Source organism: Manis javanica, chromosome 4 (assembly GCF_040802235.1).
Source record: "Manis javanica isolate MJ-LG chromosome 4, MJ_LKY, whole genome shotgun sequence".
NCBI lineage: Eukaryota > Metazoa > Chordata > Mammalia > Pholidota > Manidae > Manis > Manis javanica.
The window spans coordinates 78820684-78847631 of record NC_133159.1 but is presented as its reverse complement, the minus strand read 5'-3'; the positions used below and the strand labels follow the sequence as shown (position 1 = coordinate 78847631).

Genomic DNA, 26948 nt, shown 5'->3' with positions numbered 1-26948 from the left:
AAGCAATCCTGAAAAAGAAGAATAAAGTAGGGGGGATCTCACTCCCCAACTTCAAGCTCTACTACAAAGCCATAGTAATCAAGACAATTTGGTACTGGCACAAGAACAGAGCCACAGACCAGTGGAACAGATTAGAGACCCCAGAAATTAACCCAAACATATATGGTCAATTAATATTTGATAAAGGAGCCATGGACATACAATGGCAAAATGACAGTCTCTTCAACAGATGGTGCTGGCAAAACTGGACAGCTACATGTAGGAGAATGAAACTGGACCATTGTCTAACCCCATATACAAAGGTAAACTCAAAATGGATCAAAGACCTGAATGTAAGTCACGAAACCATTAAACTCTTGGAAAAAAACATAGGCAAAAACCTCTTAGACATAAACATGAGTGATCTCTTCTTGAACATATCTCCCCGGGCAAGGAAAACAACAGCAAAAATGAGCAAGTGGGACTACATTAAGCTGAAAAGCTTCTGTACAGCGAAAGACACCATCAATAGAACAAAAAGGAACCCTACAGTATGGGAGAATATATTTGAAAATGACAGATCTGATAAAGGCTTGACGTCCAGAATATATAAAGAGCTCACACGCCTCAACAAACAAAAAACAAATAACCCAATTAAAAAATGGGCAGAGGAACTGAACAGACAGTTCTCCAAAAAAGAAATACAGATGGCCAAGAGACACATGAAAAGATGCTCCACATCGCTAATTATCAGAGAAATGCAAATTAAAACTACAATGAGGTATCACCTCACACCAGTAAGGATAGCTGCCATCCAAAAGACAAACAACAACAAATGTTGGCGAGGCTGTGGAGAAAGGGGAACCCTCCTACACTGCTGGTGGGAATGTAAATTAGTTCAACCATTGTGGAAAGCAGTATGGAGGTGCATCAAAATGCTCAAAACAGACCTACCATTTGACCCAGGAATTCCACTCCTAGGAATTTACCCTAAGAACGCAGCAATCAAGTTTGAGAAAGACAGATGCACTCCTATGTTTATCGCAGCACTATTTACAATAGCCAAGAATTGGAAGCAACCTAAATGTCCATCTGTAGATGAATGGATAAAGAAGATGTGGTACATATACACAATGGAATACTACTCAGCCATAAGAAGTGGAAAAATCCAACCATTTGCAGCAACATGGATGGAGCTGGAGAGTATTATGCTCAGTGAAATAAGCCAAGCGGAGAAAGAGAAATACCAAATGATTTCACTCATCTGAGGAGTATAGGAACAAAGGAAAAACTGAAGGAACAAAACAGCAGCAGAATTACAGAACCCAAAAATGGACTAACAGGTACCAAAGGGAAAGGAACTGGGGAGGATGGGTGGGCAGGGAGGGATAAGGGGGGGGAAGAAGAAGGGGGGTATTAAGATTAGCATGCATGGGGGGGAGGGAGAAAGGGGAGGGTGGGCTGCACAACACAGAGAGGACAAGTAGTGACTCTACCACATTTTGCTAAGCTGATGGACAGTAACCGTAATGTGGTTGTTAGGGGGGACCTGATATAGGGGAGAGCATAGTAAACATAGTATTCTTCAGGTAAGTGTAGATTAAAAATTTAAAAAAAAAAAAAGAAAGAAAGAAAGAAAAGGGGGATTACTCCTTAACAGGATAAAACTATTGGTAAATCAAAGATCAACGCATGCTTTAAATATCCTTAATGTTGATCACTTAAAGGGTGTCAGATGATCAGCTATGGAGGTACTCTTTTCTGATAATATTCCTTTCTCTTAATTAAAAAAAAAAAAAAAAAAAAGCAGTTCCTGTGTGCTGACCTCCAATGAGTTCTGCACAGTGGTATAGAGGGCATGTCACAGTGTGGGCAAAGGGTCTGTTTGTTTCTACGCAGAAGATCAAGGCCTAGCTTGGATACCCAGAAAATGAACTAAGATACGATATGAGGAGGAGCTTCCGGCATCAGCACTCTCTGGAGGACTCGTGCCGGGGGATGATCATCAAAAAGCCTCCACAGGGATCCGGACGATGCTGCGGTTGTGGCTGCATCCAGCCCACCGTCTCCTGGACTTGCCATAAGAAGGAGGAGGGAGATGTCTAGGCTGGCATGTGCATACAGTGAGACAACGAATTTGACTGGATCTGTACTGTTGGAACTCAACCAGGGGTTGGGAGGGGTGCAAGTTGTAGCACCCCAAAATCTCATGACTATAGACTATCTATGGTTAAAAGAACATATGGGATGTGAACAGATCCCAGAAATGGGCTGCTTTAATTTGTCTGATGGTTCAAGTACAGTTGGAAAATATCCATCATATCATAGATAAATTTTCACAAATGCCTAGGGTGCCTAAATGGTTTTCTTGGCTTCACTGGAGATGGCTGATAATTATAGATTTGCTTTGTTTATGTCACCGTATTCCTATTATGTTAATATGTGTGTGCAAATTAGTTAGTAGTTTAAAACCTATACATACTTAAGGTACTATACAAGAAGATATGTCAAAGAAATAATCAATCCTCCCAAGTTTCCTTCATATGCTACATCTATAGCTTTTCTTCTTCCTTCCTAATTACAAACCTTAAATAGAATTCGTGCCTCATATCGAATTTACCGAGCATCATAATTCCTCCAGGTGGTAAAGATACCTCGAGACAAGTGCTGGGCATAGAAGCCACAGGGCATAAATCTGCAAAGAAGTAAAAAGCTAACCTTTGCAAACAATATGGCTTCTCTCTCACTTACCAACTTTACATTTCCCTGTATGGCCCCGGAAGATGACTGGTTAGCCAGAGACGGGTAAGATTCCTCAAGGGAGGAACAACCTAAGACAGGCACAGTCGCAGGGGGGCCATCAGGTGAGAATTTGGGGATCAACAGAGGTGAGGCTCAGAACCTCACCCCCCCTGCTTTGAGAGAAATCTTCTGCATCCGTGGATGTCTTGCTGCCCTTGTCTAGCCTGGATTAATACTTAGTCCATAGGCACACACCTGATCATCTGATCATCTACATTTGCCTTCTTACAGCACTAAACTATGTTTTCTACCTTTATCTTGCATCTACCTACCACTTCAGCATTTTATGAAAAATAAAAATAATAATAATAATAGGAGAAATGTGGGATCAACATATAAATCAAGTACAAAAATCAAATGAATATTCATATTTGACCTGATGGTTTATAGGTCATATTGCATGATCAAAACCGAAAGTTTCTGTGATGAATGCCCTTGTACTGTTTCACCATGTAAGAATTTATTCACTCTGTAAGAATTCGTTCACCATGTAAGAACTTGTTCGTTATGCTTCAGAAGATTGGAGACTGACGAGAATTAGGCTTGAGATGGATTAATGATTGTACATTGAGCATTGACCCCCCTATACTGAATTTTATTGTTGTTAACAACCATTTGATCAATAAATATGAGAGATGCCCTCTCAAAAAAAAAAAAAAAAAAAAAAAGCTTAGGTGGTACAACTAAACATATATGCAAATTAATTAATGCACAAGAAAGAAAATTTTTCAAAATAATACAATCATTTCTGCTATATACATACCTTCATAAAGAGGCACTTGGTGGATGGTCTGTAGGGGCACTCAACTCTTCCACTCACAAGGTAGGGTCATAGTTCAGAGAAAGCAGAAGCTACAAATATAAAATGCCTCAACTTTCTCCCTACTTCTTTCTCCCTAAACCTATCCACAAAAGCATGTACCTAATTCCCTTCTCTAAGGACATGCCTCTTCTCTCAAATATTAGAGAGATCTCACAACAAGCAAGAATCTCACTTTGACAATTGTCTCCTTTTCCTTATTTTAACTCTCCAACTCTCCTTGGTGCAAATTTGCCATAACTGACATCAAATTTAAAAAAAAGATTCCTTACAAATTATTTCTCCATTTTTCTCATTGTTTTCACCAATACACTTTAAAAAGCACATTAATCCACTACAAACTGACCTGATTACTGTTAAAAATTGCATCAAAAACCTTTAAATGACCAGACCCAATGTTCTAATTTCCATTTCATTGTACCCAATCTTTATATAGTAATTGAGGATCATGACCTATTTCTTAAAATTCACTTTCTTTTGTTAATCTCTTCTCTTCAGACTCATCCTCACAAGCTTCAGACCTTTACTTCCAATTGCCGACTACACATCTCAACCATGTAGTCCCAGTACTTTTAACCTACTGAAACTGTCATTTTCTTCAAAGTACTCCCCTTTCTCCAGTTAATACCATTACTCAGTTCATGTCATTAGGATCTGACCATCTCTCGATGTAGAAATTTGTAATCCTTGATTCCTCCCTCTTCCTTAACCCTCCAAATATTCACCAAATCCACTGATTCTTCCTTAAAACCTCTCAAATATCTCTACAACCACTGCCTTATTTCAGATCATTATCAACTCTCATCTGCACTATTATCAAAGACTCCTAACTGATCTTCCTGCCACCAACCCCATCACTTACTTAATGCACTTTAAATTTACAGCAAGGAAAACCTGTTTTAATCACTCACTCCTTTGCTTAAAGAGCTCCAATGGGTCTTAATGCCTAGAGAAGTCATTAGCTAAAAGACACAACACTTTCGTTTTACCTCTGTGATACGTATATTAAAACCAATATTATCTTACAATCATTATGTGGCCAGGCAGCAATAACAAAGAACTCTCCACTGCCAAAGCACAGGCACACACTAAGAGCACCAGCATCAAAACAGAGAGAATGGGAGAAAGTATGAAAGATACTTATCCCTCCAGAAAGTATATGGTTGTGGGAGAAAGCAGGGAGGCAACACAGTAAATCAGACATGTCCAGCCAGTTTCCCTAAGTGAAAATCTAGAGTAGATCTACTCAACTATAAATCTGCAACAGAGTCTAGTACCAATTTTTATGTAATTACTTAAATTCTTAGAGTAGCTCAAGAAATACTGTCACCAATACTTGTAATGGCACAAAAATTGATACCATGAGGAAAAATGGTAGAACTCAAAAAGTGATCCAGAATACACATGCACACACACAAAGAAACTATCAGAACTAATAAACCAGCTCAGCAAAATTGCAGAAGAATTAAAAAAAAGAAACCGCATTTCTAAACACTATAACTTTATCAATCTGAAAGTGAAATTAAGAAAAAATTCCATTTGAAAAGAACAAAGTGCTTAGAAATACATTTAACAACAACAACAAAAAAGTAAGGCTTGTACACTGAAAACTACATAACAGAGAAACTAAATAAGGCCTATATGATTAGAAAGATATCCCATGACTCTGGATATTAACACTATTAAGATGGCAATATTTCTCAAACTGATCTACAGATTCAAATGCTATCAAAATCCCAGCTGCCTATTTTTGCAGATATTGAAGCTGATTCTAAAGTTCATATGGAAAAGCAAGAACCCGGAATTTCCAAATGACCCTGAAAAACAACAAGAGAATTTACACTTCGTGATTTCAAAACTTAATACAAAGTAACAGGACATTATAGTAATCAGGATATTATGCAGGCATAAGGACACATACACCCATGGAATGAAACTGGGACTCTAGAAACAAATCCTTTATTTATGGTCAATTTATCTTTGAAAAGACTGTCAAAATAATTCAATAAGAAAGAAAACTCCCATTAACAAATGACTCTGGGGAACTGCTTTTCACATGTACAAGAATAAAAAACATGTTCCTTACACCATACTCAAAAATTAACTCAAAATGGATCACAGACTACATGTAAAAGCTAAAACTATATACTTCTTACAAATACAGGAGTAAATATTTGTGATGAAAGGCATTGTTTTCTTAGATCAAAAGCACAAGCAAAAAAAGAAAAAGCAATAAATTTGACATCATGAAAATCTAAAACTTTGTGCTTCAAAGGACACCATCAAGTGAAAAGATGGACCACAGAATGGAAGAAAATAATTTTAAATGATACATCAGATAAGAAACATATATCCAAATTACATAAAGAACACTTAAAGCTCAACAATAAAAAGGTAAATAATACAATTTGTTATATGGGGAAAGGATCTGAATACACAGTTCTCCAAAGAAGGTACACAAAAGGATAATAACTGCATGGAAAAGATGCCAACATCATTAACAATCAGGGTAATGCAAATCAAAACCACAATGAGATACCACTGCATACCCACTAGGATGGTTATAACCAAAACAAGTATTGGCAAGGATGTGGAGAAAATGGAACCCTCACAGTTGCTGATGAGACTGTAATAGGGTGCAGCCTCTTTACAACACTTTGGCAGATCCTCAAAGTGTTAAACACAGAGGTATCACATGATCCAGCAATGCCACTCCTAGACATACACCCAAGAGAAATGGAAACACAGATCCACACAAACCCTGTACATGAATGTTCACAGCAGCCTTATTTGCAATACCCAAACAGTGGAAACAATCCAAATGTCACTCATTTGATGAATGGATAAATAAAATGTACTATATCGATACAATGAAATACATTTTGGCCATAAAAAGGAATTAAATACTGATACATGCTACAACATGCTACAACATGGATATATCTTTGGAAACATCATGCTAACTGAAAGAAGCCAGATACAAAGGCCACAAACTGTATGATTCTGTTTTTATGAAATGTCCAGGTCAGGCAAAATATAAACACATAAAGCAGATTAGTGATTGTCAGGAGCTAAAGGGAGAAGGGGGAAAATGGGGAGTAAATGCTAATTGATGTGAGAGTTCTTTCTGAGTTAATAAAATGTCCTAAAATAAGAGAGTGATGATAACCACATGCTAAGAACCTCAGTAAATTCAAAAACATTGAAATTGTACCAAACAGCTTCTCAGATCACAAAGGTATGAAACCAGACATAAACTACACAAAGAAAAAGAAAAAGCCCACAAACACATGGGGGCTTAATAACATGCTCCTAAATAACCAATGGTTCAATGACCAAATAAAAATAGAGATCAAGCAATACATGGAGACAAATGAAACAATAATTCAACACCTCAAAATCTGAGGATGCAGCAAAGGCCATGCTAAAAGGGAAATATACTGCAATACAGGCCTACCTCAGAAAAGAAGAAAAATCATAAATGAACAGTCTAAACTCACAATCAATGAAACTAGAAAAGGAAGAAGAAATTACGCCAATGTCAGTAGAAGGAGGGACATTATAAAGACTAAAGAAGAAATAAATAAAATTGAGAAAAATAAAATAGAAAAAAGTCAATGAAAGCAGAAGCTGGTTCTTCAAGAAAAATAAAACAGACAAAAACCCCTAGCCAGGTTTATCAAGAAAAAAACAGAGTCTACTCATATAAACAGAATCAGAAATGAGAAAGTAAAGATCACTATGGACAATACTGAAATACAAAGAATTATGAGAGAATACTATGAAAAATTATATGGTAACAAACTGGATAACCTAGAAGAAATGGACAACTTTCTAGAAAAATACAACCTTCTAAGGCTGACCCAGGAAGAAACAGAAAATATGAACAGACAAATTACAAGCTAAGAAATTGAATTTGTAATAAAAAAAACTACCTAAGAACAAAACTCCTTGACCAGATGGTTTCACTGCTGAATTTTACCAACCATTTAGTGAAGACCTAATACCCATCCTCGTTAAAGTTTTTCAAGAAGTAGAAGAGGAGAGAATACTCCCAAACTCATTCTACAAGGCCAACATCACTCTAATACCAAAACCAGGCAAAGACATCACAAAAAAAGAAAATTACAGGCCAATGTCCCTGATAAACATAGACGCAAAAATACTCAAAAAAATATTACCAAACCGAATTCAAAAATACATCAAAAAGATCATCCATCATGACCAAGTGGGATTCATCCCAGGGATGCAAGGATGGTACAATACTTGAAAATCCATCAACATCATCCACCACATCAACAAAAAGGACACAAACCACATGATCATCCCCATAGATCCTGAAAAAGCATTCAAAAAAATTCAACATCCATTCATGATAAAAACTCTCAACAAAATGGGTATAGAGGGCAAGTACCTCAACACAATAAAGCCCATATAAGACAAACCCACAGCCAACATTATACTTAAGAGTGAGAGCTGAAAACTTTTCCTCTAAGATTGGGAACAAGACAAGGATGCTCACTCTCCCCACTTTTATTCAAAATTGTTCTGGAGGTCTTAGCCACGGCAATCAGACAACACAAAGAAATAAAAGGCATCCAGGTTGGGAAGGAAGAAGTCAAACTCCCCTTGTTTGAAGATGACATGATATTGTACATAAAAAACCCTAAAGAACCCACACCAAAACTACTAGAACAAATATCTGAATTCAGCAAAGTTACGGGTTACAAAATTAATGCACAGAAATCTGTTGCACTCCTATACACTAATGATGAACTACCAGAAAGCGAAATCAGGAAAACAATTCCATTCATAACTGCATCAAAAAGAATAAAATACCTAGGAATAAACCTAACGAAGGAAGTGAAAGACCTATACCCTGAAAACTATAAGACACTCTTAAGAGAAATTAAACAGGACTCTAATAAATGGAAATTCATTCCATGCTCTTGGCTAGGAAGAATTAATATTGTCAAAATGGCGATCCTGCCTAAAGCAATCTACAGATTCAATGCAACCCCTATCAAAATACCTACAGCATTCTTCAAGGAACTAGAGCAAATAGTTCTAAAATTTATATGGAATGAAAAAAGACCCTTAATAGCCAAAGCAATCCTGAGAAGGAAGAATAAAGCAGGAAGAATTATGCTCCCTGACTTCAAGGTATATTACAAAGCCACAGTAATCAAGACAATTTGGTACTGGCACAAGAACAGACCCATAGACCAGTGGAACAGAATAGAGAGCCCAGATATAAACCCAAGCATATATGGTCAATTAATATACAATAAAGGCAATGGAGAAATGACAGCCTCTTCAACAGCTGGTGTTGGCAAAACTGGACAGCTACATGTAAGGGAATGAAACTGGATTATTGTCTAACTCCATACACAAAAGTAAACTCAAAATGGATCAAAGTCCTGAATGTAAGTCATGAAACCATAAAACTCTTAGAAGACAACATAGACAAAAATCTCTTTGACATAAACATGAGCAACTTCTTCATGAACCTATCTCCCCGGGCAAGGGAAACAAAAGCAAAAATGAACAAGTGGGACTATATCAAACAAAAAAGTTTCTGTACAGCAAAGGACACCATCAGTAGAACAAAAAGACATCCTACAGTAGGGGAAAATATATTCATAAATGACATAATCGATAAGGGGTTAACATCCAAATTATATAAAGAGCTCACGCACCTCAACAAACGAAAAGCAAATAAGACAATTAAAAAATGGGCAGAGGAGCTGAACTGACACAGCTGCAAAGAAGAAATTTAGATAGCCAACAGGCACATGAAAAGATGCTCCACATACATACATGAAGTATGTTGCTAATGATCAGGGAAATGCAAATTAAAATCACTGTACTAAAGTTCATGAAGTTCAGTTGCTAATGATCAGGGAAATGCAAATTAAAATCACAATGAGATATCACCTCACACCAGTTACGATGGCCAACATCCAAAAGACAAACAACAACAAATGTTGGCGAGGATGTGGAGAAAGGGGAACCCTCTTACACTCCTGGTGGGAATGTAAATTAGTTCAACCATTGTGGAAAGGAGTATGGAGGTTCCTTAAAAAACTAAAAATAGAAATACCATTTGACCAAGAATTCTACTCCTGAGTATTTACCCTAAGAATGGAGGAGCCCAGTTTGAAAAAGACATATGCACCCCTATGTTTACCACAGCGCTATTTACAATAGCCAAGGAATGGAAGCAACTAAGTGTCCATCAGATGGATGGATAAAGAAGATGCAGTACACATACACAATGGAGTATTATTTAGCCATAAGAAGAAAACAAATTCTACCATTTGCAACAACATGGATGGAGCGAGAGGGTATTATGCTCAGTGAAATAAGCCAGGTAGAGAAAGACAAGTATCAAATGATTTCACTCATCTGTAGAGTATAAGAACAAAGAAAAAACTGAAGGAACAAAACAGTAGCAGACTCACAGAACCCAAGAGTGGACTAACAGTTACCAAAGGGAAAGGGACTAGGGATGATGGGTGGGAAAGGAGGGATAGGGGGGAAAAGGGAGTATTATGATTAGCATACATAATGTAGGGGGGACATGGGGAAGGCAGTATAACACAGAGAAGACAAGCAGTGACTCTACAGCATCTTACTACGCTGATGGACAGTGACTGTCATGGGGTATGTGGTGGGGCTTGATAATGGAGGGAATCTAGTAACCACAACGCTGCTCATGTAATTGTATATTAATGACACCAAAATAAACAAAAATTAAAGTGATTCCTTCTCAAAACAGGACTTAGGAGACTGGAAGACTGTAGCTTTTCATTTTAAACCCTTTCCTCCTTCTGTTTGCTGATATTTTAGTTAAATACATGCATTATTTGTATGTATTAAAGGAAATTTTAGCATTTAACAAGTGAAAAATACACTCAGAAATAAGACAACAGCATTTTTGGTAACTGTCCAATACAGATTACTTTGGTAAAAATTTTCAATATTCTAATTTTCTACAATAAGTGTATATATATAAAATTCCAAATATTATTAATAAAACTTTGATTGGGAGTGAAGAGCTTTCAACTGTTTTTTCAAGGAGCTTCATTACATAAGAAGAGAAGGCTACATACATCTAGATAAGATGAATTGGCTTTTTCTAGGTTTTTAAATATGAAAAGTTTTGACCATGTTTCTATGATGAATGGAAGGTGTCAAAGATAACTGAAAACAAATCAGAGAAACAGAATATTAAGTATAACGAAATGATTAGCTTTCAATCAAAGAAGGTACATTTCTTCTGATGTGAGGATGATTGTATTTATAGTTTAATTTGGTAGATATGAAGATAAGAAGTGGAAGCAGTTCATGTCTGAAAGCTCCTTCTATGAAGAGACAAAATATCTGCTTACAGAGAAACCAAGAATGCGGAACACTTTGTAATGCATCAAACAACCTTAACCCCTAAAGAAACAGGGGACTAGAGTAGCTAGTCTCAATGTATGGTCCCTGGGGATCTACAAGGTCTACAAGGTCGTAGCTAGTTTCAAAATAATAGTAAGACATTATTTGCCTTTTTCACTCTCATTTTCTCACAATTGTAGAGTGGGGGCTAAATAAATAACATGTGATGACTTTGCTCTTAAGGTATGTACACATACGCGTTCTTTTTTTTATTTTCTCAATTTAATTTCTAATACTGTAGTTACCCCCCCCCCCCCAGTATAGATACCCCAGCACTTAACCTTGCTGTAATTTAGTTCCTGCTTAAACTTAATCTATAGCCAAAACTAATCGAAGAGAGGAGAACAGGTGCTGCATCTTGGAATCTGGTGCAAGTCATGAGCGATGTGACAAGGACTGCAAACAGTTCTCATGACCCTTTCTGAGGTAAACCAAGATAAGGAACACACCAGGAGACTCACGTGGCCAGATGACTTGACTAGACAGAAGAGAAACTTTAAGAGGCAATTAGCTTGCAATTGTTTAGACCCACGTGGCTGGATGACTTAACGAGACACAAGAGAAACGTTACTGAGGTGATTAATTTGCAATTTTTTAGCTTGATAAAAACTCATCCTATATTATTAATCGATGCCTGTCTTTTTGCTTGCTGTAACTTAATAAAAGCGCAGGGGAGTGCTGACTTGGTGCTTAGTCTCCAGAGGAAGTCTAAGCCCTCTGCATTAAACGTCATTCGGACTTGGTTACTCATTTTCATGGTCCCCAACTGAAACATAACATAGTAAGTAATGATAGAGATAACTCACATAAAAGTTATTGGGGTCCTCAATAATTAAAAACATAAGGGGTTCCTGAGAACAAACAAAAGTTTTGAGAATCACTGTACTAGGGAATATTGTAAAAATGTTCTAATTTTTTTTTCATCTTTGCAAGTAACTACTTTGTTCATCTCTACTAAGTAGTAGTAAAACTCCTAAAATAGAAAATTGAGATCATGATATATTGTTTGGAATGTTTTTGAGAAAGAGAAATCTAAGAGATGGACTTAGACAACTGTCAAAAACAGAAAAGACTGTGAGACCTAAAAAAAAGGACACTCAGTAGAACCCTAATTTTGGAAAGGATTCCATCTACACTAACAAATTTCATCATTCACCTAAAGGAAAAATAGTGCCCATTGTTTTATTATAATCTAGAATCTTACTTTAGTTTTAGAAAGTAACTAGAACATCCTTTACTTCCTAACTAATGAAAAAAACTCTCCTTATAATATCCCTAAATAAGATGATCATCTAGCTTTTGCTTAAACACTTCCCTGAAAGGAGAATTCTTTCACAACTAAATGCAATTTTATAAAACATTAACACAAGGTTTCCAGACTAGAAAGTTCCATTAACTACTTTATTAGTCACCAATTTAAAATATTTTAAATATGGGAGTGATGGAAACAGTACTAAAAGGTTTTTTTACTTCAAGTTTGAAAAACATGTCTATTATTAGTCTTTCCTTTGTACAACTCTTAGTGATGTTTCAATAAGAACTGCTAAGTGTCTAACCTTGACTCTAGAACAAACTCTAGTAATTCTTTACCCTGGCTGCAAAACAAAACCAAGAGGGAAAATTAAAAACATAAAAACACACAAGAAAGTGGCCACACCAAACCTAAGGTTTAGGATCTCTAGGGTATGAGTTCTAAGAAATTGGTCTTATTTGTTTTGGTTCTGGGTTTTGAGTTTTTAGTTCTATGGGTGATTCTGGTACTTACCTAATGTCAGAACTATTATTGGTCAGCAATTTATAAAACATCCCAAAAAACCAAGGAACAGTACTTTTCACAATTTAACTTAAACATGGTTTTTAACATTTAACATTTGGTTCAGTTAACACTTCCAAATATAATTTGAACAATGCCAGGGTTAGAGGAACCAAACCCCCCACCCTTCAGCCTAAAATCCACATGTAACTTTTGACTCCCCAAAAACTTAACTACTAATAACAGCCTACTGTTAATCAGAAGTCTTACCATTAACATAATCAGTGAATTAACACATATCTTGTATATGTATTACATACCGTGTTCTTACAATAAAGCTAGAGAAAACTGTCACATATCTCCGAAAAATTTTCCAATGTATTTATTGAAATACATTTCCACCTGTATATATATAAAATATATCAACCTGTAAGTGAACCCACACAGTTCAACCCCGTGTTAAGGGTCAACTGAATTGTACTCAACCAGATATATGGCAGTTAACACGTTTGAAATCATAATTATGAATAGGGCAAAATAAATTATTCATTCAGTATTAGACATACTCATCATCTGGGGAAGAAGGCTGTACAGGATTTAGTGCATAGGCTTCATCATAGGTATCCATGACTCTCTTGTTCTATATAACAACTCATCTAGAAAAAGATTTTGTAAATTAATACTATATAATTATATTGCACCTAGAGTTTGTATGTGTGCATGCATGTATATGTGTATTCCTTCTTGGCCCACCCAGCAATCTTGCAAATAACACACAAAGGTAACACAAGGTAAAGAAACTGAAGCTGCTACAGAGCTAGATTGAACAGAGACCCAAATCTTCTGAATATATAATCAGCACTTTCCACCCAGACAACTGTCTTCCCAGGCTACACCCAACCCCACCCCACCACAACCAAACAAGTTGTGGGGAGCTTTTTCTGCAATATTAACTTTACAAGCAAAGGTAGAGAAAAACAAAAAGTCAGCTTTAGTGTGTTTTTAGCACCTGGATGACTGAAGCAAATTTGACCTATTGTTCCCATAACTGCTTTAGTTCCCTAAATTCCCCTGATTTTTACTTTTTCATTGAACATTTTAGTTAGAAAATAATTATAGATTCACATACAGGTAAAAGAAATAATAGATTCCACATAACTTTACCCAATTTCCCCAAATGATAGCATCTTTGAAAACTACAGAATATCACAACCAAAATATTAACATCAACAAAGTCAAGACACCAAAGTTTCCATCAACCACAAGGATCCCTCACCTTGCCTTATTCCCCTAACTTTTAAATCTTGATCTTAGACAACATTTGGAAGAATAGTCATTAAGCCCTTCTTTAGTTTTTATTCACTCAAAATGTGAGAACTGACTTCACAAGTCATTAAAACAAAAAGCTTGATATTACACAAAGTATTGGACAGAATTGTCACAATACAATGTAGAATTCTTAAGTCACTACTATAATATCCTTTGCAGTGAGATTTTCAAGTTAACACTGAAGTTGTAGCTTTATGAATGAAATATTTTTTTATTTTAAATGATATGCATACTGCATGATTCCATTTAAATCAAGTCTTAGACAAAATTACTATGAAGTGAAAAAAAATTAGAACAGTAATTGGGGGGAATAACTGACGAGGACTGTATATGAGCTTTCTGGGAAAACAATTATTCTATACCATGGTAAGAATATGAGTTACACAACCATTTGTAAAACCTACTGGGATTAGGAACTTTTTTTAGATATGACATCAAAAGCACAAGCAAAAAAAGAAAAAGATATAAATTTGACATCATGAAAATTTAAAAATTATGTGCTTCAAAGGACACCATCAAGTGAAAAGACGGGCCACAGAATGGAAGAAAATAATTTAAAATGATACATCAGATAAGAAACATATATCCAAATTACATAAAGAACACTTAAAGCTCAGTAATAAAAAGGTCAATAATCCAATTTGTTAAATGGGGAAAGGATCTGACTAGACAGTTCTCCAAAGAAGGTACACAAAAGGACAATAACTACATGGAAAGATGTCAACATCATTAACAATCAGGGTAATGCAAATCAAAACTACAATGAGATACCACTGCATACCCACTAGGATGGTTATAACCAAAACAAGTATTGGCAACGATGTGGAGAAAATGGAACCCTCACAGTTGCTGATGAGACTGTAATCGGGTGCAGCCTCTTTACAACAGTTTGGCAGTTCCTCAAAGTGTTAAAACACAGAGGCATCACATGATCCAGCAATGCCACTCCTAGACATATACCCAAGAGAAATGGAAACACAGATCCACACAAACCCTTCACATGAATGTTCACAGCAGCCTTATTTGCAATACCCAAAAAGTGGAAATAATCCAAATGTCATTCATTCTAAAATGTAGTATATCCATACACTGAAATATATTTTGGCCATAAAAGGAATTAAATACTGATACATGTTACAACATGGATATACCTTGAAAACATCATTCTAAGTGAAAGATGTCAGACATGAAAGGCCACAAATTCTATGAAATGTCCAGGATAGGCAAAATATAAACACAGAAAATTTAACAGTGGTTTCCAGAAGGCAGGGTGAGGGAAGAATGGAGAGTGCTAATGGATATATATTTTCATTTTTAGGTAATGAAAATGTTCTGAAATTAGGTAATGGTGATGGTTGCACATATAAAAATCACTGAATTGTACCTTAAAACGGTCTGTAGTTTATATCTCAATAAAGCTATTTTAAAAGTGTAGAGTTAAGATTGGTGCATTTCAACGTATGTAAATTTTACTCAAAGAAAACTGAAAACCTTAAAAAAAAAAAGCAGTTGAGTGAGGTGTGGGAGTGGGTAGAGGTATAGATGAAACAAGCATGGATACCAAGAAGTTCACTATACTCTTCTGTTCACTTTATGGTCCAAATTTTCCTTAACATTTTTTAACTGACATGTGAAAATAACGAAGTAAAAATTTTTTTAAGTGTCAAAGCAAACTAACATCCCTTTTGTTTTTTGACAAAGGAAACAGAATCTTACATTTTAAAAAGACCAGAGGAGTTACAGCCTTCACCGTTTTTTGCAGAGATATGACAGAAGATATGGTGTGTGGTAAAAACGAAATATACTTCATCTTAAAAATGTACAAAGAGAATTTCAGTCTCCTAAACTCTGAGACAGCTCCTTACTCTTGGGTTTCTTTTCCACAGTCAACAGACATGACAATTCCTTATTTCTTTTAAATGCATGCAATAACCCAATACTGTACTGCTCAATATAGCAGCCACTAGCTACATATGGCTATTTAAATCTTAGTCTTAATGAATTAAATTGTAAATTCACTTCTCAGTCTCAGCAGTTACATTTCTAGTGTTCGACATCCTCGTGACTAATGGCTACCATACTGGACAGAGCAAATACGTATCACTGCCACGAGCGCAGAAAGTTCTATTAGGACAGCACTACTTCACTACATAAAAAACATCCACAAAGCAACTTCCTCATTCAAATTCAGAGATGTTATACTGTATTTTACTGCAATAAACAAATCCCGAAGAAAAAGGGAAACAAAGAATAAAAATATTAACCAAGGAATATCATTCGTGGAAGTTTAAACTAACTAAAACAGTCGTTAAATTTAACTTTCAGAACCACAAAGCTACAGATGTTGGCACTGGCAACTCCTCAGAGGCAAATTTCCTCATTTGTTAAAATAGGTAATCACTAAACCGCCAGTTTCCTAAAGTCAGATGTAAAGATTATGCTGAAATATGAATAAAGCAAATTATCCTTTCAGTCAAGGATCTAATGAATAGGTGTATTTATAATCCATAACATCAAAGAGTTTATGACCCACAACAAAACACACAGAATGAAATCCCTTCCCAAACTGAGCTCTAAGGCAACAGACATTATTAAGATTTTTAAATAGATTTTACTTCACTTAAAGAAAAGTTGTTACATCTAGAAAAAAGTCCTAAAATCGTGTGTGCATTTCATCCTTCTCAGGTATAGATTTCCGTTAATGCCCATTAACATGAATATGCTATCAGGAAACAGGTGCACTATCAATTCAAATACTTTAGAATATTTTTAGCACTTAAAAAAAAAACTGAAGGTGAGCAAATTTAAAGTGCTAATTCAAATACATTTTTATATTTAGGAAACAAAAAAGTATCACCTTGTATTCCCTTTCAAGCTATCACTACAAATGCTTGGTAGTGTGAGTAACATTCCAAATATCAAGAATAGAATGCTCTATGTCAAGAAATTTAAAATCAACTCCTTCCTTGCCATCACTTACTGGGCACCAAATGCTATTAGTTAAAAATGGTTTCACTTAAAGCATTTTCAAACCTTTGAAAAGGTCGCTTAAGAATCTAAGTATATTTTACTTTATACTCAATAAATACTTAATTTCACTGTCTTTGCAATCTGTTGCCCAAAAAAAAGGAACACTCAAGAAAGAATGAAAACAAGGAAACTGAAACCAGCCTCGAGGTAAGGCATACAGGAGGGTCACTATGAAATCTATCTGAAGAAGAAAGTTACTACTATCGGAGCATCTGTAGACAAATCAGGCACTATTTACATATTTCTAGTTCTGTACTGACCCCATATAGTGCTTTCTTATGTTATACAGTCCTACCTAAGTTTTCATATTGAATTAGCAAATGGGTTCTATGTTTTACCAAACTTAAATGTTTTAAACAACAAAATAACATTCCATAACACTTTCCCATTGCTCACAAACCCTCACTGTTCATCAAATCAACCCGATAAATTCATCTGTTACCCCTTGCTGCTTCCAAAGAAAAATTCTAGCAACCAAGAACACCAGATTGTAAAACACACCCAAGAGTGAAAGAGTTCTGGCACTACCAAAATACGTTAAGAAATATTGGCAAATAGTCAAACTCCCTTAAACCTTAATTACCTCAATTGTAAAAATGCGTAATACAAGTATACATTCTAGCAAGGATATGAATTAAATAGAAGAATTGCTTCAGATTTTTGGTGCACTCCAAATACAAGGTACCTCTTCTCCCATCTCACACCTTTCCTCCCACTACTCGTTAAGCTTTCAGGGTTTGCTCCCAGGCTCCACTTAAGTGTTCCCCTTATCCTCGTACTCGATCCTGCCCTTCTACTCTACCCCCATAACTCCAATTCCACACAATTCCACCACCCTCCGGTTCCAAGCGGCTACTTCTCTTTGCGCCCCCTAAGGTCCCAGGCAGCCCCTTCACTCTGCTCCCCACATCTCCCCCAGGCCCCCCGTCCTAACGCTCCTCCCCTCGATTCCCCACCCCCTCATCACCAGGTTCATCCTGCCCCTCCAACCGTCTCCCGCCCCCAGGTTCCTTCCTGCCCCTCCAAACATTGCTTCCCTGTCTCAACGTTTCATCTTGTTCCTCCAACCGACTTCCCCAACGCCCTGCTCGCTCCTAATTTAGTCTCCATTTCCTCCAACACCTACTGACTACTCCTTTCAATCCATTCTTTTCAACACATACATAAAATGCAAGGCACCCACAAACGCATACTGGAACCCCCATCCCCACCTCCATCCTCCATCTTTCCCTTTTATACTTGCTTCCTTTCTTCCTCCTCCCCGACCCCCACCCCCAAAGAGCCTGGTTCCGAGGCCAAGGTCTCTCACCTCATTCGGTCACTTCAGTGGTGCCAGCCGCTTCATACAGGAAAAAACAACCAATCACGTCCCCGTGGGCGCCTCCCCTTCGAGTTCGATCTCTTACTGGGCACCCGCCCCACCGGACACCCCGCACATACAAACGCACAGAGGTCCTGGGGATGAGGGTTGGGGGTAAAGTGAGCGTTCTTATACCGGCCTCAAACAGAGCCCACTTCACTACAGCCCTTCGCCATTTTGGTTTCCCGCGGACTGCCGGTGCATTCTGGGAGAGCGGGGCGACTCCGGTGCCGAATGGCAGCTCTCCAGAGCCGCGAGGGGGCGGGGACTGCGCGGCGAGCGCGGAAGAACACCGCGCCCTGCGTCTCCGACCACCGCTGAACAAAGAAGGACTCTTTAACGTTCGTTAAGGCTAAGTTCTTCCGCCGCCGGCGCTAACACAATAGTGAGAACTGCGCTCCTGGACCTGGGCTGTCTTACTGCTGTTTCTATTATGAGGGAAATCGTGGTGTCAGGTCTTCACTGTGTCTATTTTTTTCCGCTGAAAGAACAGTGTTCTGCCGTGCCGATTTCCCCTCCTCACCTTAAAGAATGCACATTTCTTCTTTCTTCACCCTGAGGCCTGCTGTTGACATTTTCTTCGGCAGGTGAGGAGAACCTAAATTGTCAGAATTAAATTTTGTTCAGCGATTATTGTCCACCTCTAGGTTACTTATTAGGAGCTTCTTACGTAGATTTTCGGATTTTTTTACCCTGACGATGAAAGGTTCTCCTATTTATCTGCTTTGCAGTCCTTACTAGTTCTGATGAAATCTGAGACTAATCCCGTGCAAAGTGGTTTATTTTAGGAATGCAGAACTTTAATACTAGGGCCAACCCCCTTAGCCTGCCAATATTCTGCTACCTACAGGGGTCCCAAGCGTCAAACTGAGACTACATACACTTTTTTGACTTTTACTTAGAGCCAGCTCCTCTTAGTAGCCGAGTGTAGTACCTTTGTTTATAACTTTATAAAAATATATAAAAAATAATTTTATGTTTGTCTCATATTACATCACAGGGATAATTAATGTCGTGTGTTTTCCTCTTGCTGAAAAAGTACCTCTTGTAGCCTGAACGCACTTTACCCTTATTTCAAAAGGAACTCCCTCAGCCTATGATCTCAGGATTTGGCAAATAAACATAATCATTTTTTCCACACCATTCACTGTTTTAAATATTTTTGTCCATACCCTTCCACTCCTTTGCTTCATCTGACTAATAATGCTACTCAAATTTTAAGTCTAATTTCTTACTACAGCCTTACTCCAACTGCTACCTTTCAAGTTTCACTTTCACTGAATTTAATGTAACATAGTTTGTCATAAATTAATCTTCAATACCTTTCATGCTTTAGGTTGAGGAGAGTTTTGACTTAAAGAGATGTAGTCCAAAAATGGATAAAGATATTACACAAACAGGTATATTTGCTGTGCAGCTAAGCATAATCAATTTGGAGAAAATTGGTCTAAGTTTTCAATGTTTCTCTAAAGGGTTCATCAAGCCTTAACTTCAACATCTTCAGTGATTCGATACGTCATAAGCAGTCATTTCAATTTCAGAAATGCTAATAATTAGAAAATTCTTCCTTATTCATATGTACAATCTGCCTTTCTATAATTTCCATTTGCTAGTCTAACATTTGGCTTCTTTAGCCACATGGAAGTATTCTAATCTCAAGGTCACTGAGGGAGTCACAGTAAAATAAAAAGAATACTTGTAATTGTGGTCTTAGAAATTTCTGATAACTAAGCCACATGCAATGAATTTGAATTTTTAAAAGAAACAAATATCAAGCCCCTCAGAAGTACTCCAGTCAGAATAAACAATACCCTTTATTTTTTGTTATTATACCCTTTATTTTTTTATACCCTTTATTTATTATTATTATTATTATTATTATTTATTTCTGTGGTAATCATTAAGGTTGTTCACAAAAATTTTGGTTGTCCTCTCTTCCAGACACATGGCAAAATTGCCCTCTCCTGCACCCTTGAAGTTAGGCATGGCCATGTAACCTGCTTTTACCAATAAAATGGGAGGCAAAGAGATCACTTCCTAGGAAAATCTTTACAAGGTAGAGAGGCACATTCTTCTCTCCTTGCTGTGGTGATTATGGAAGCATGTGTTCAGATAGAACATATGTTACTCTGGGTCCCTAAATGACTACACTAAGCAAAGACTAGAATTGTGCAACCACAGCCAATTTTAGAACATCACTGCTACCCCAAAATTATTCATTATGCCCATTTGTAATCAATCCCTGTTCTCATTCCCAACCCCAGGCAATCTGTTACCTGTCTCTATCGATTTGCCTTTTCTGGCCATTTCATAATAAATAGATTTATGTGATACACAGTCTTTTGGTATGGCTTCTTTCGCTCAGCACAATGTTTCTGAGGTTCATCTGTGATGCACTATGTGTCAGTAGTTTTCTCCTTTATATTGCTGAACAATGCTCCATTGTAAGAATGTACCATATTTTATTTTATCTACTCACCAGTTGATGAACATTTGAATTATTTCTGATTTGGTGCTGTTATGAATGGTGTTATGAACATTTGTATACAACTCCTTATGTAAATACTTGTTTTTATTTTTCATGGATAGAGTTCTGGAAGTAGAATTGCTGTATTGTATAGTAAATTTACATTTAACTTCTTACAATACTGCTGAACTGTTATCCAAAGTGTGAGGGTTCCTGTTTCTCCACTTCACCAATATTGGATAATGTGTATCTTTTTATTTTACTCATTACAGTGGGACTGGAGTGGTTTCTCATTATGGTTTCAATTTGTATTTCCCTAATGGCTGGTGATGTTGAGTGTCTTTTCATGTGCTTATTAGCCATTCTTATATCTTCTTTAATGAAGCCTGTATTCAAAACTTTTACCCATTTTTTAACTGGGCTTTTTGACTTCTTATTACCAGGTTAAGAGAGATCTTTTTATATCCTGGCTATAGGTCCTTAATTTTTTCCTCCAGTCTATAGCTTGTCTTCTCATTTTCTTAATGGTGTCTTTTGAAGTACAAACTTTTTTTAATTTTGATGAAATCCAATTTATCTTTTTTTTAATGCCATATGCTTTTGGTGTTACTCTAAGAACTTTCTGCCTGACCCAACATCACAAAGATTTTTCTGTTATATTTTCTTCTAGAAGTTGTGTAGGTTTAGCTCTTACGTTTAAGTCTATGATCCATTTTGGGTTAATTTTTGTATACAGTGAGGTATTGGTCTATATTCATCTTTTGCATGTGGATATTCAGTTGGAGAAATAAACTTCTGTTGTGTTAAACCTCTGCAGTTTGGAGTTCTCTGCCATTAAGTATATTTTAGTCTACTCTGACTGATACAATCTAGACATGTTAATATATAACAGAACTCAATAATAATATTGAACTCTCTATCATAATTAGAACCAAAGATGAAGAGTATGAGAATTTGAGCAGAATATTCAAAACATTAGGTAATTCTTTTATCATTGAGAAGTCACAGGGAACATTATAAAATGCTGTATTTATAAACCTAGAAACTCCCAATTATTAGCTATTACTTTCTTGTAGAAAAGGGCTTTGCTGAAAGACTTTTAACATTGTTAATTGTACACAGATCAAAATGCAAATAATCAGACAAGTCACAGACATCAAAGAAAGACATTCTATATCCTTATAGAGTTTTCTTTTATTGGTCTGAAAAGAGAAAGATCTGAAACATAAAAAGGAAAATTAATGTTTCTATAATAAGCAAATCAAAAGGATTTGTTAAATAGCCTTTCCTTGTTTTCCAAAGCTTAAACATCCCTATATAACATAAGCACTGATTTTAAACCCAGTTATTTGTTGTAAAAAGTATGTATATCCAATTTAGATTCTTCATGTAATAAATTATAAAATATAATGTGCCCATTATCAATTTATTGCCTATTATTTCCAAACTCACCCTTCATTATTTTTTCTGTGAAAATGGATATCGACCCTTTAAAAATTTTTCCTTCACCAGCTGGCAGAATGTTAAGCCTTATCAGAGAAGAATGCTGGAAGACCATGAATTGTAAAGTGGCTTTCCTTTCTGGTTCCAAATTGCACCACTGGCAGCTCCTGCAAGGTGCATAACCTCCCCAGAACTGGGATCTTTTAGCATTGACACCTTCCTTAGGGCTGTCCTATCGTCCTCCCCCAACCCCAGACCCACATGCTGCTGGTGGGATTTGTGCTATTGGGCCGTCAGAAATTTAAGGTGAGTGACTGAAAAGTGTGTGTGCAGTGACAACAAATTCCTCAATTAAGAGTCATAAGAGCTAGATTCCAATCTCCACATACCCTGCTTATAGCACAAGCTTTTGAAGATTAAGTCACCAAAATTTGGGGGAGAGAGATGGGAGAGAGAGTGAAAGAAAAAGAATTATCCAACCGTAGGAAAGATAAGCTTTCTTACTTGCTTCACACTGCTAATCTGTCTACTGGGTTTTCAAAGATGGGGACAAGATAAGAGAGACAGCATGAGGTGAGGGCAGAGTAAGAGAAGTAGGAACCCTGGAGACTGATGACCTCAGTTGCTGGCCAGCCTCTGTCACTTAATTAGCTAAGTGATATTGGGAAAGTTGCCTAAACTCTCATAGCCTGACCTTTATGAGCTCAATGGGAAGGATGAGAATATCAACATTAAAGCTTTTATCATATGGATCAAATGAAACAATATGTGTGAAAATGCTTTATTTTTTTCCTCTTACAGCAAGTATTACATGCCTAATACCCCTGATTCAACTGCAAACTCCTTGAAGGTAGGAGGACATTACTCTTCCTTATATCCCTATTCCTGAAAACACATCTGAACTACAGAGCAGCCATTATGTAAATAAATTTTAAATGGGTATTTACTTACTTAGCAATGTTAAATATTTTCTTCTATATGTGAAGAACCGTGTTTTACTGTTCAGTACAGGATACAAGCATTAATAATACACATCCACAAAGTGGTCTGGAGAACTTAAAGTCTAAAGACAGTGACATTAATAAGCAATTAATATACAATACAAATGTATAGAGGTGTGATGTTCCCTGGGAATGGGAACAAATTTAGTGGAACCTAGTGTGAAGGATAAAAACAAGAAAAGATGGCTGGGTCTTATTGTGAGAGATCTCATAAGAAAAATGGTATTGGTCAAGACCCTTTTTAAGTGTAACTTTGTCATGATTGCAACTTGAGTAAGCCTTGGAGCAGCAGAACCCCTTGCCTTGGTGTTGTCTGGAAACAGAAACTAGAACGGTATCAAGATCTTTCACCTCATTCTCACTCTCTCTCTTTCTCCCTCTCTCTCTTTCTGCTCCACTCTGAATGATGTTTCATTTTCTTCTTCTGCAGTTGGCCTTCCCTAATATATTTAGTGGGAAATATGGCTTTCAGCAAGGTTACATTTTGATAGGGTAACCAGTTAAGAAAAGAAAAATTTTTAAGAAAAATTTCTCCCTCCTCCGCACTCCCCAACCTTAGAGTTCTAGCAAAAAAGATGAAATTCTGGGGAAGTATTCTGATAGGCTAGGCTAAAATCACATGCCCAACGATCAGATATTACATGCAAGAAGATAGAATATTATGTTCAACAAAAATTGGATCAATGCCCATCCCTGTAGTCAAAGAAGTGGAGTATTTTATTAAGTACAACCATAAGAAGCATATAATTGGAGAGGGAAAGAAGGTTTTTCCCTCAAAGAAGGGTTTGCTATTCTGGGATGCCAAAATCCTTAGAATCTAATAATGTGTAATGAAGTTTTGACTTTCATTTTAATAATAATAGTAATAATAACACATTGAATGATGACCCTCTGCTAAAATGTGTGAAAAGTACTTTATGTTATTTTATTTAATCTTCCCAATGACCCTATGAAGAAGATATTATTAATTCCTGTTTTACAGATAAAGCAACTGATGGACAAAGAGGCTAAGCAAATAGTTCAAGGTCACACACTAATAAGGGCAAATTTGAATCCAGTTTTGTTTGACTCAGAAAACACTCTTTAACCACTATTAATATAGAAATAGGAGAACCATCCGAGACTTTAAAACAAATCCCTCCTTTAGAATATATCATGCAGTGCAGTGATATGGGTTTCTGTTCGTGTGACCCATGAGAAAATTTAGATGCTGTCAACTAGGGGTGTTTGAAAGCTCCCAGACTGTCAAAACATGGGATTTGAGGAGGAGCTCTCCAGGGTACTGGACTGCCTCTCCTGAAATTCTGGTCCATGAACCAGATCCCTGTGTCTCTCTTCCTACATATTTGTCCTAGGTTTATCCTAAATAATGCCCTTTGATCAGCTAGATGTTTCAGCTATGTCTTAATTGGAAACTTAGTTCTCTGGATGAATCCATACAGCCTGCTTTAACTGTTAATTTTATGCTGATGCTTTCAAAATCTGTAGAGCCAGTAGTTTTCTTTCCACCCAAACTCATGTTACATTTCTATTACCATTAGCCTTCATTAATTTATTTAACAAGGCTGTTGAATGTAAACAGAAATAAAATGCAAAACTATAAAAATTCCAGAAGATAACAAAGGAGAAACTCTATGTGACTTGGGTTTAAAACTTGTTTTTAGAAGCAATACCAAAACCATGCTCCATGAATTTAAAAATTGGTAAGTTGAACTTTATGAAAATTAATTTTGTTCTTCAACAGACACCATTAAAATAATGAAAAGGAAGCCAAGGATTGGGAGAAAATATTTTCAAAAACACATGTCTGGTAAAGGACTTATATCCAAAATATACAAAGAACTCTTAAAGCTCAACAACAACAAAAAAAGAACAATTAAAAATGAGCAAAAGACCTGAACATACACCTCTCCAAAGAAGATATGCAAATGGCACTTAAAGCATATGAAACGATGCTCAAAATTATATGTCGTTAGGGAATTACAAATTGAAACAATGAGCTACTACTATGTTCCTATAAAGAGTGGGTAAAACTCAAAATACGGACAACACCAAATACTGCTGAAAATGTAAAATAATGGTAACTCTCATCATTGTAGGAGAATTGTACAGATACTTTGTAAGACAGTTCGGCAGTTTCTTGACCCATCAAATCGTATTCCTAGGTATTTACCTAAATAAATATGTCCACATAAAAATTTGCATTCAAGTGTTTATACATGTTTGTAGAAAACTAGAAGCAGCAAACATGTACTTCAACAGGTGAATAGATACATATGGTACATCTATACAATGGAATATTATTAAATGATTTAAAAAATGAGCTATAAAGCTATAAAAAGACCCAGAGGAAACTTAAATGCACTAAGTGAAAGAAGCCAGCCTGAAAAGGCCATATACTGTATGAGTTCACCAGAATGACATTCTGGAAAAGGTAAAACTATAGAGGCAGTAAAATGATCATTAGTTGCCAGAGGTCAGGGAGGAGAGAGGGAGGAATGAGTAAGAGGAGCAAAAGGGATTTTTAGGGCAGTGAAACTATTCTGTATGATACTATAATAGTGGATCATGACATTATGCATTTGTCAAAACGCATAGAACTATACACACAAAGAACGAACCTTAATATAAACTATGGACTTCAGTTAATAACGTTTCAGTATTGGTTCATTAATTGTAACAAATGTACCACACTAAAGCAACATAATAGGAGAAGCTAAGGGGAGAGAAAGGGGAATTATATGTTAACTCTACTATCTGCTCAATTTTTCTATAATCCAAAAACTGGTCTTCAAATGAAAATCCATTAATAACAACATTATTGAGTGTCTATTTTATGTTAGTCATTGCACTAGAACTGGGATTACTGGTCCTCTTGGTGTTTAAATGTAAAGTGTAGGGGTGAAGGAGAGCCAGACATTAATGAAATAGTGACACATGTAAGCGCTTGATTTCACACTGCTGTGAATGAAAGTTCCATGGGGCTAGGAGAGCTTATACTTAGTCTGGAGGGTTAGGTAAGTCTTCCCTATGGAAATAATATTAGAACTATGATCTCAAACATGAATAGGAGCTAACTATGTATGTGGGGTTTTGTTTGGTTGATTGGTTTTGGTTTCTTGCTTGTTTTTTCATAGTACAGGGCTTCACCCCTTCTATTTTTCACTAAAATGCCTGCCAAGGAGGAGCCACAAGGCACAGCCGAGAGCAAGGCCCCTGACCATCCCTTTGCCCCACACTGCTATGATGACCACATTAAGGGTGCCAGGGCCCCACACTAGACAGGACTCAGAAAGTGAACATCCCTCCCCACTGCACAATATGGCTGATGAGATATGAGCACTCGTCACAGCCACAAGCTCCACCAGCAGACTCCTCTCCTCCTCCAGAGTAGAAGTTCTCAACAACAATGTTAAGGGTTACTCTCTTCCTCTTAAAGTAGCCAGGCCTATCATTGGAAACTGAAACCTAGGGAATCTCTACTTTTAATGGGATCACTGTGTATCCACGTAGGAGCA

General features: G+C 36.7%; 1 protein-coding gene and 1 long non-coding RNA gene across 5 annotated transcripts in view; one reads left to right on the top strand and one right to left on the bottom strand.

Annotated features, from left to right (window-relative positions):
• MTF2 (metal response element binding transcription factor 2) overlaps positions 1-18736 on the bottom strand; it is an 89556-nt gene extending 70820 nt beyond the window's left edge. For 2 of the 4 annotated variants that reach the window (XM_073234296.1, XM_073234298.1), the window contains exons 1-2: positions 18469-18736; positions 13367-13456 (exon numbers count right to left, since the gene is read on the bottom strand). In XM_073234296.1, the coding sequence (XP_073090397.1) occupies positions 13367-13428 (62 nt within the window). In that variant the 5' untranslated portion in view covers positions 13429-13456; positions 18469-18736. Of the gene's footprint in view, positions 1-3544; positions 5035-13366; positions 13457-18468 lie in introns of those variants that run through there. The other 2 variants (XM_073234297.1, XM_073234300.1) reach the window with 2 other exon arrangements.
• A 158-nt stretch (positions 18737-18894) lies between these two features.
• Positions 18895-26159, top strand: LOC140848708 (uncharacterized). The gene is made up of 3 exons (XR_012129816.1): positions 18895-19106; positions 23231-23279; positions 25175-26159. It is a non-coding gene; the product is annotated as an uncharacterized lncRNA (long non-coding RNA).
• The last annotated feature ends 789 nt before the right edge of the window (positions 26160-26948 follow it).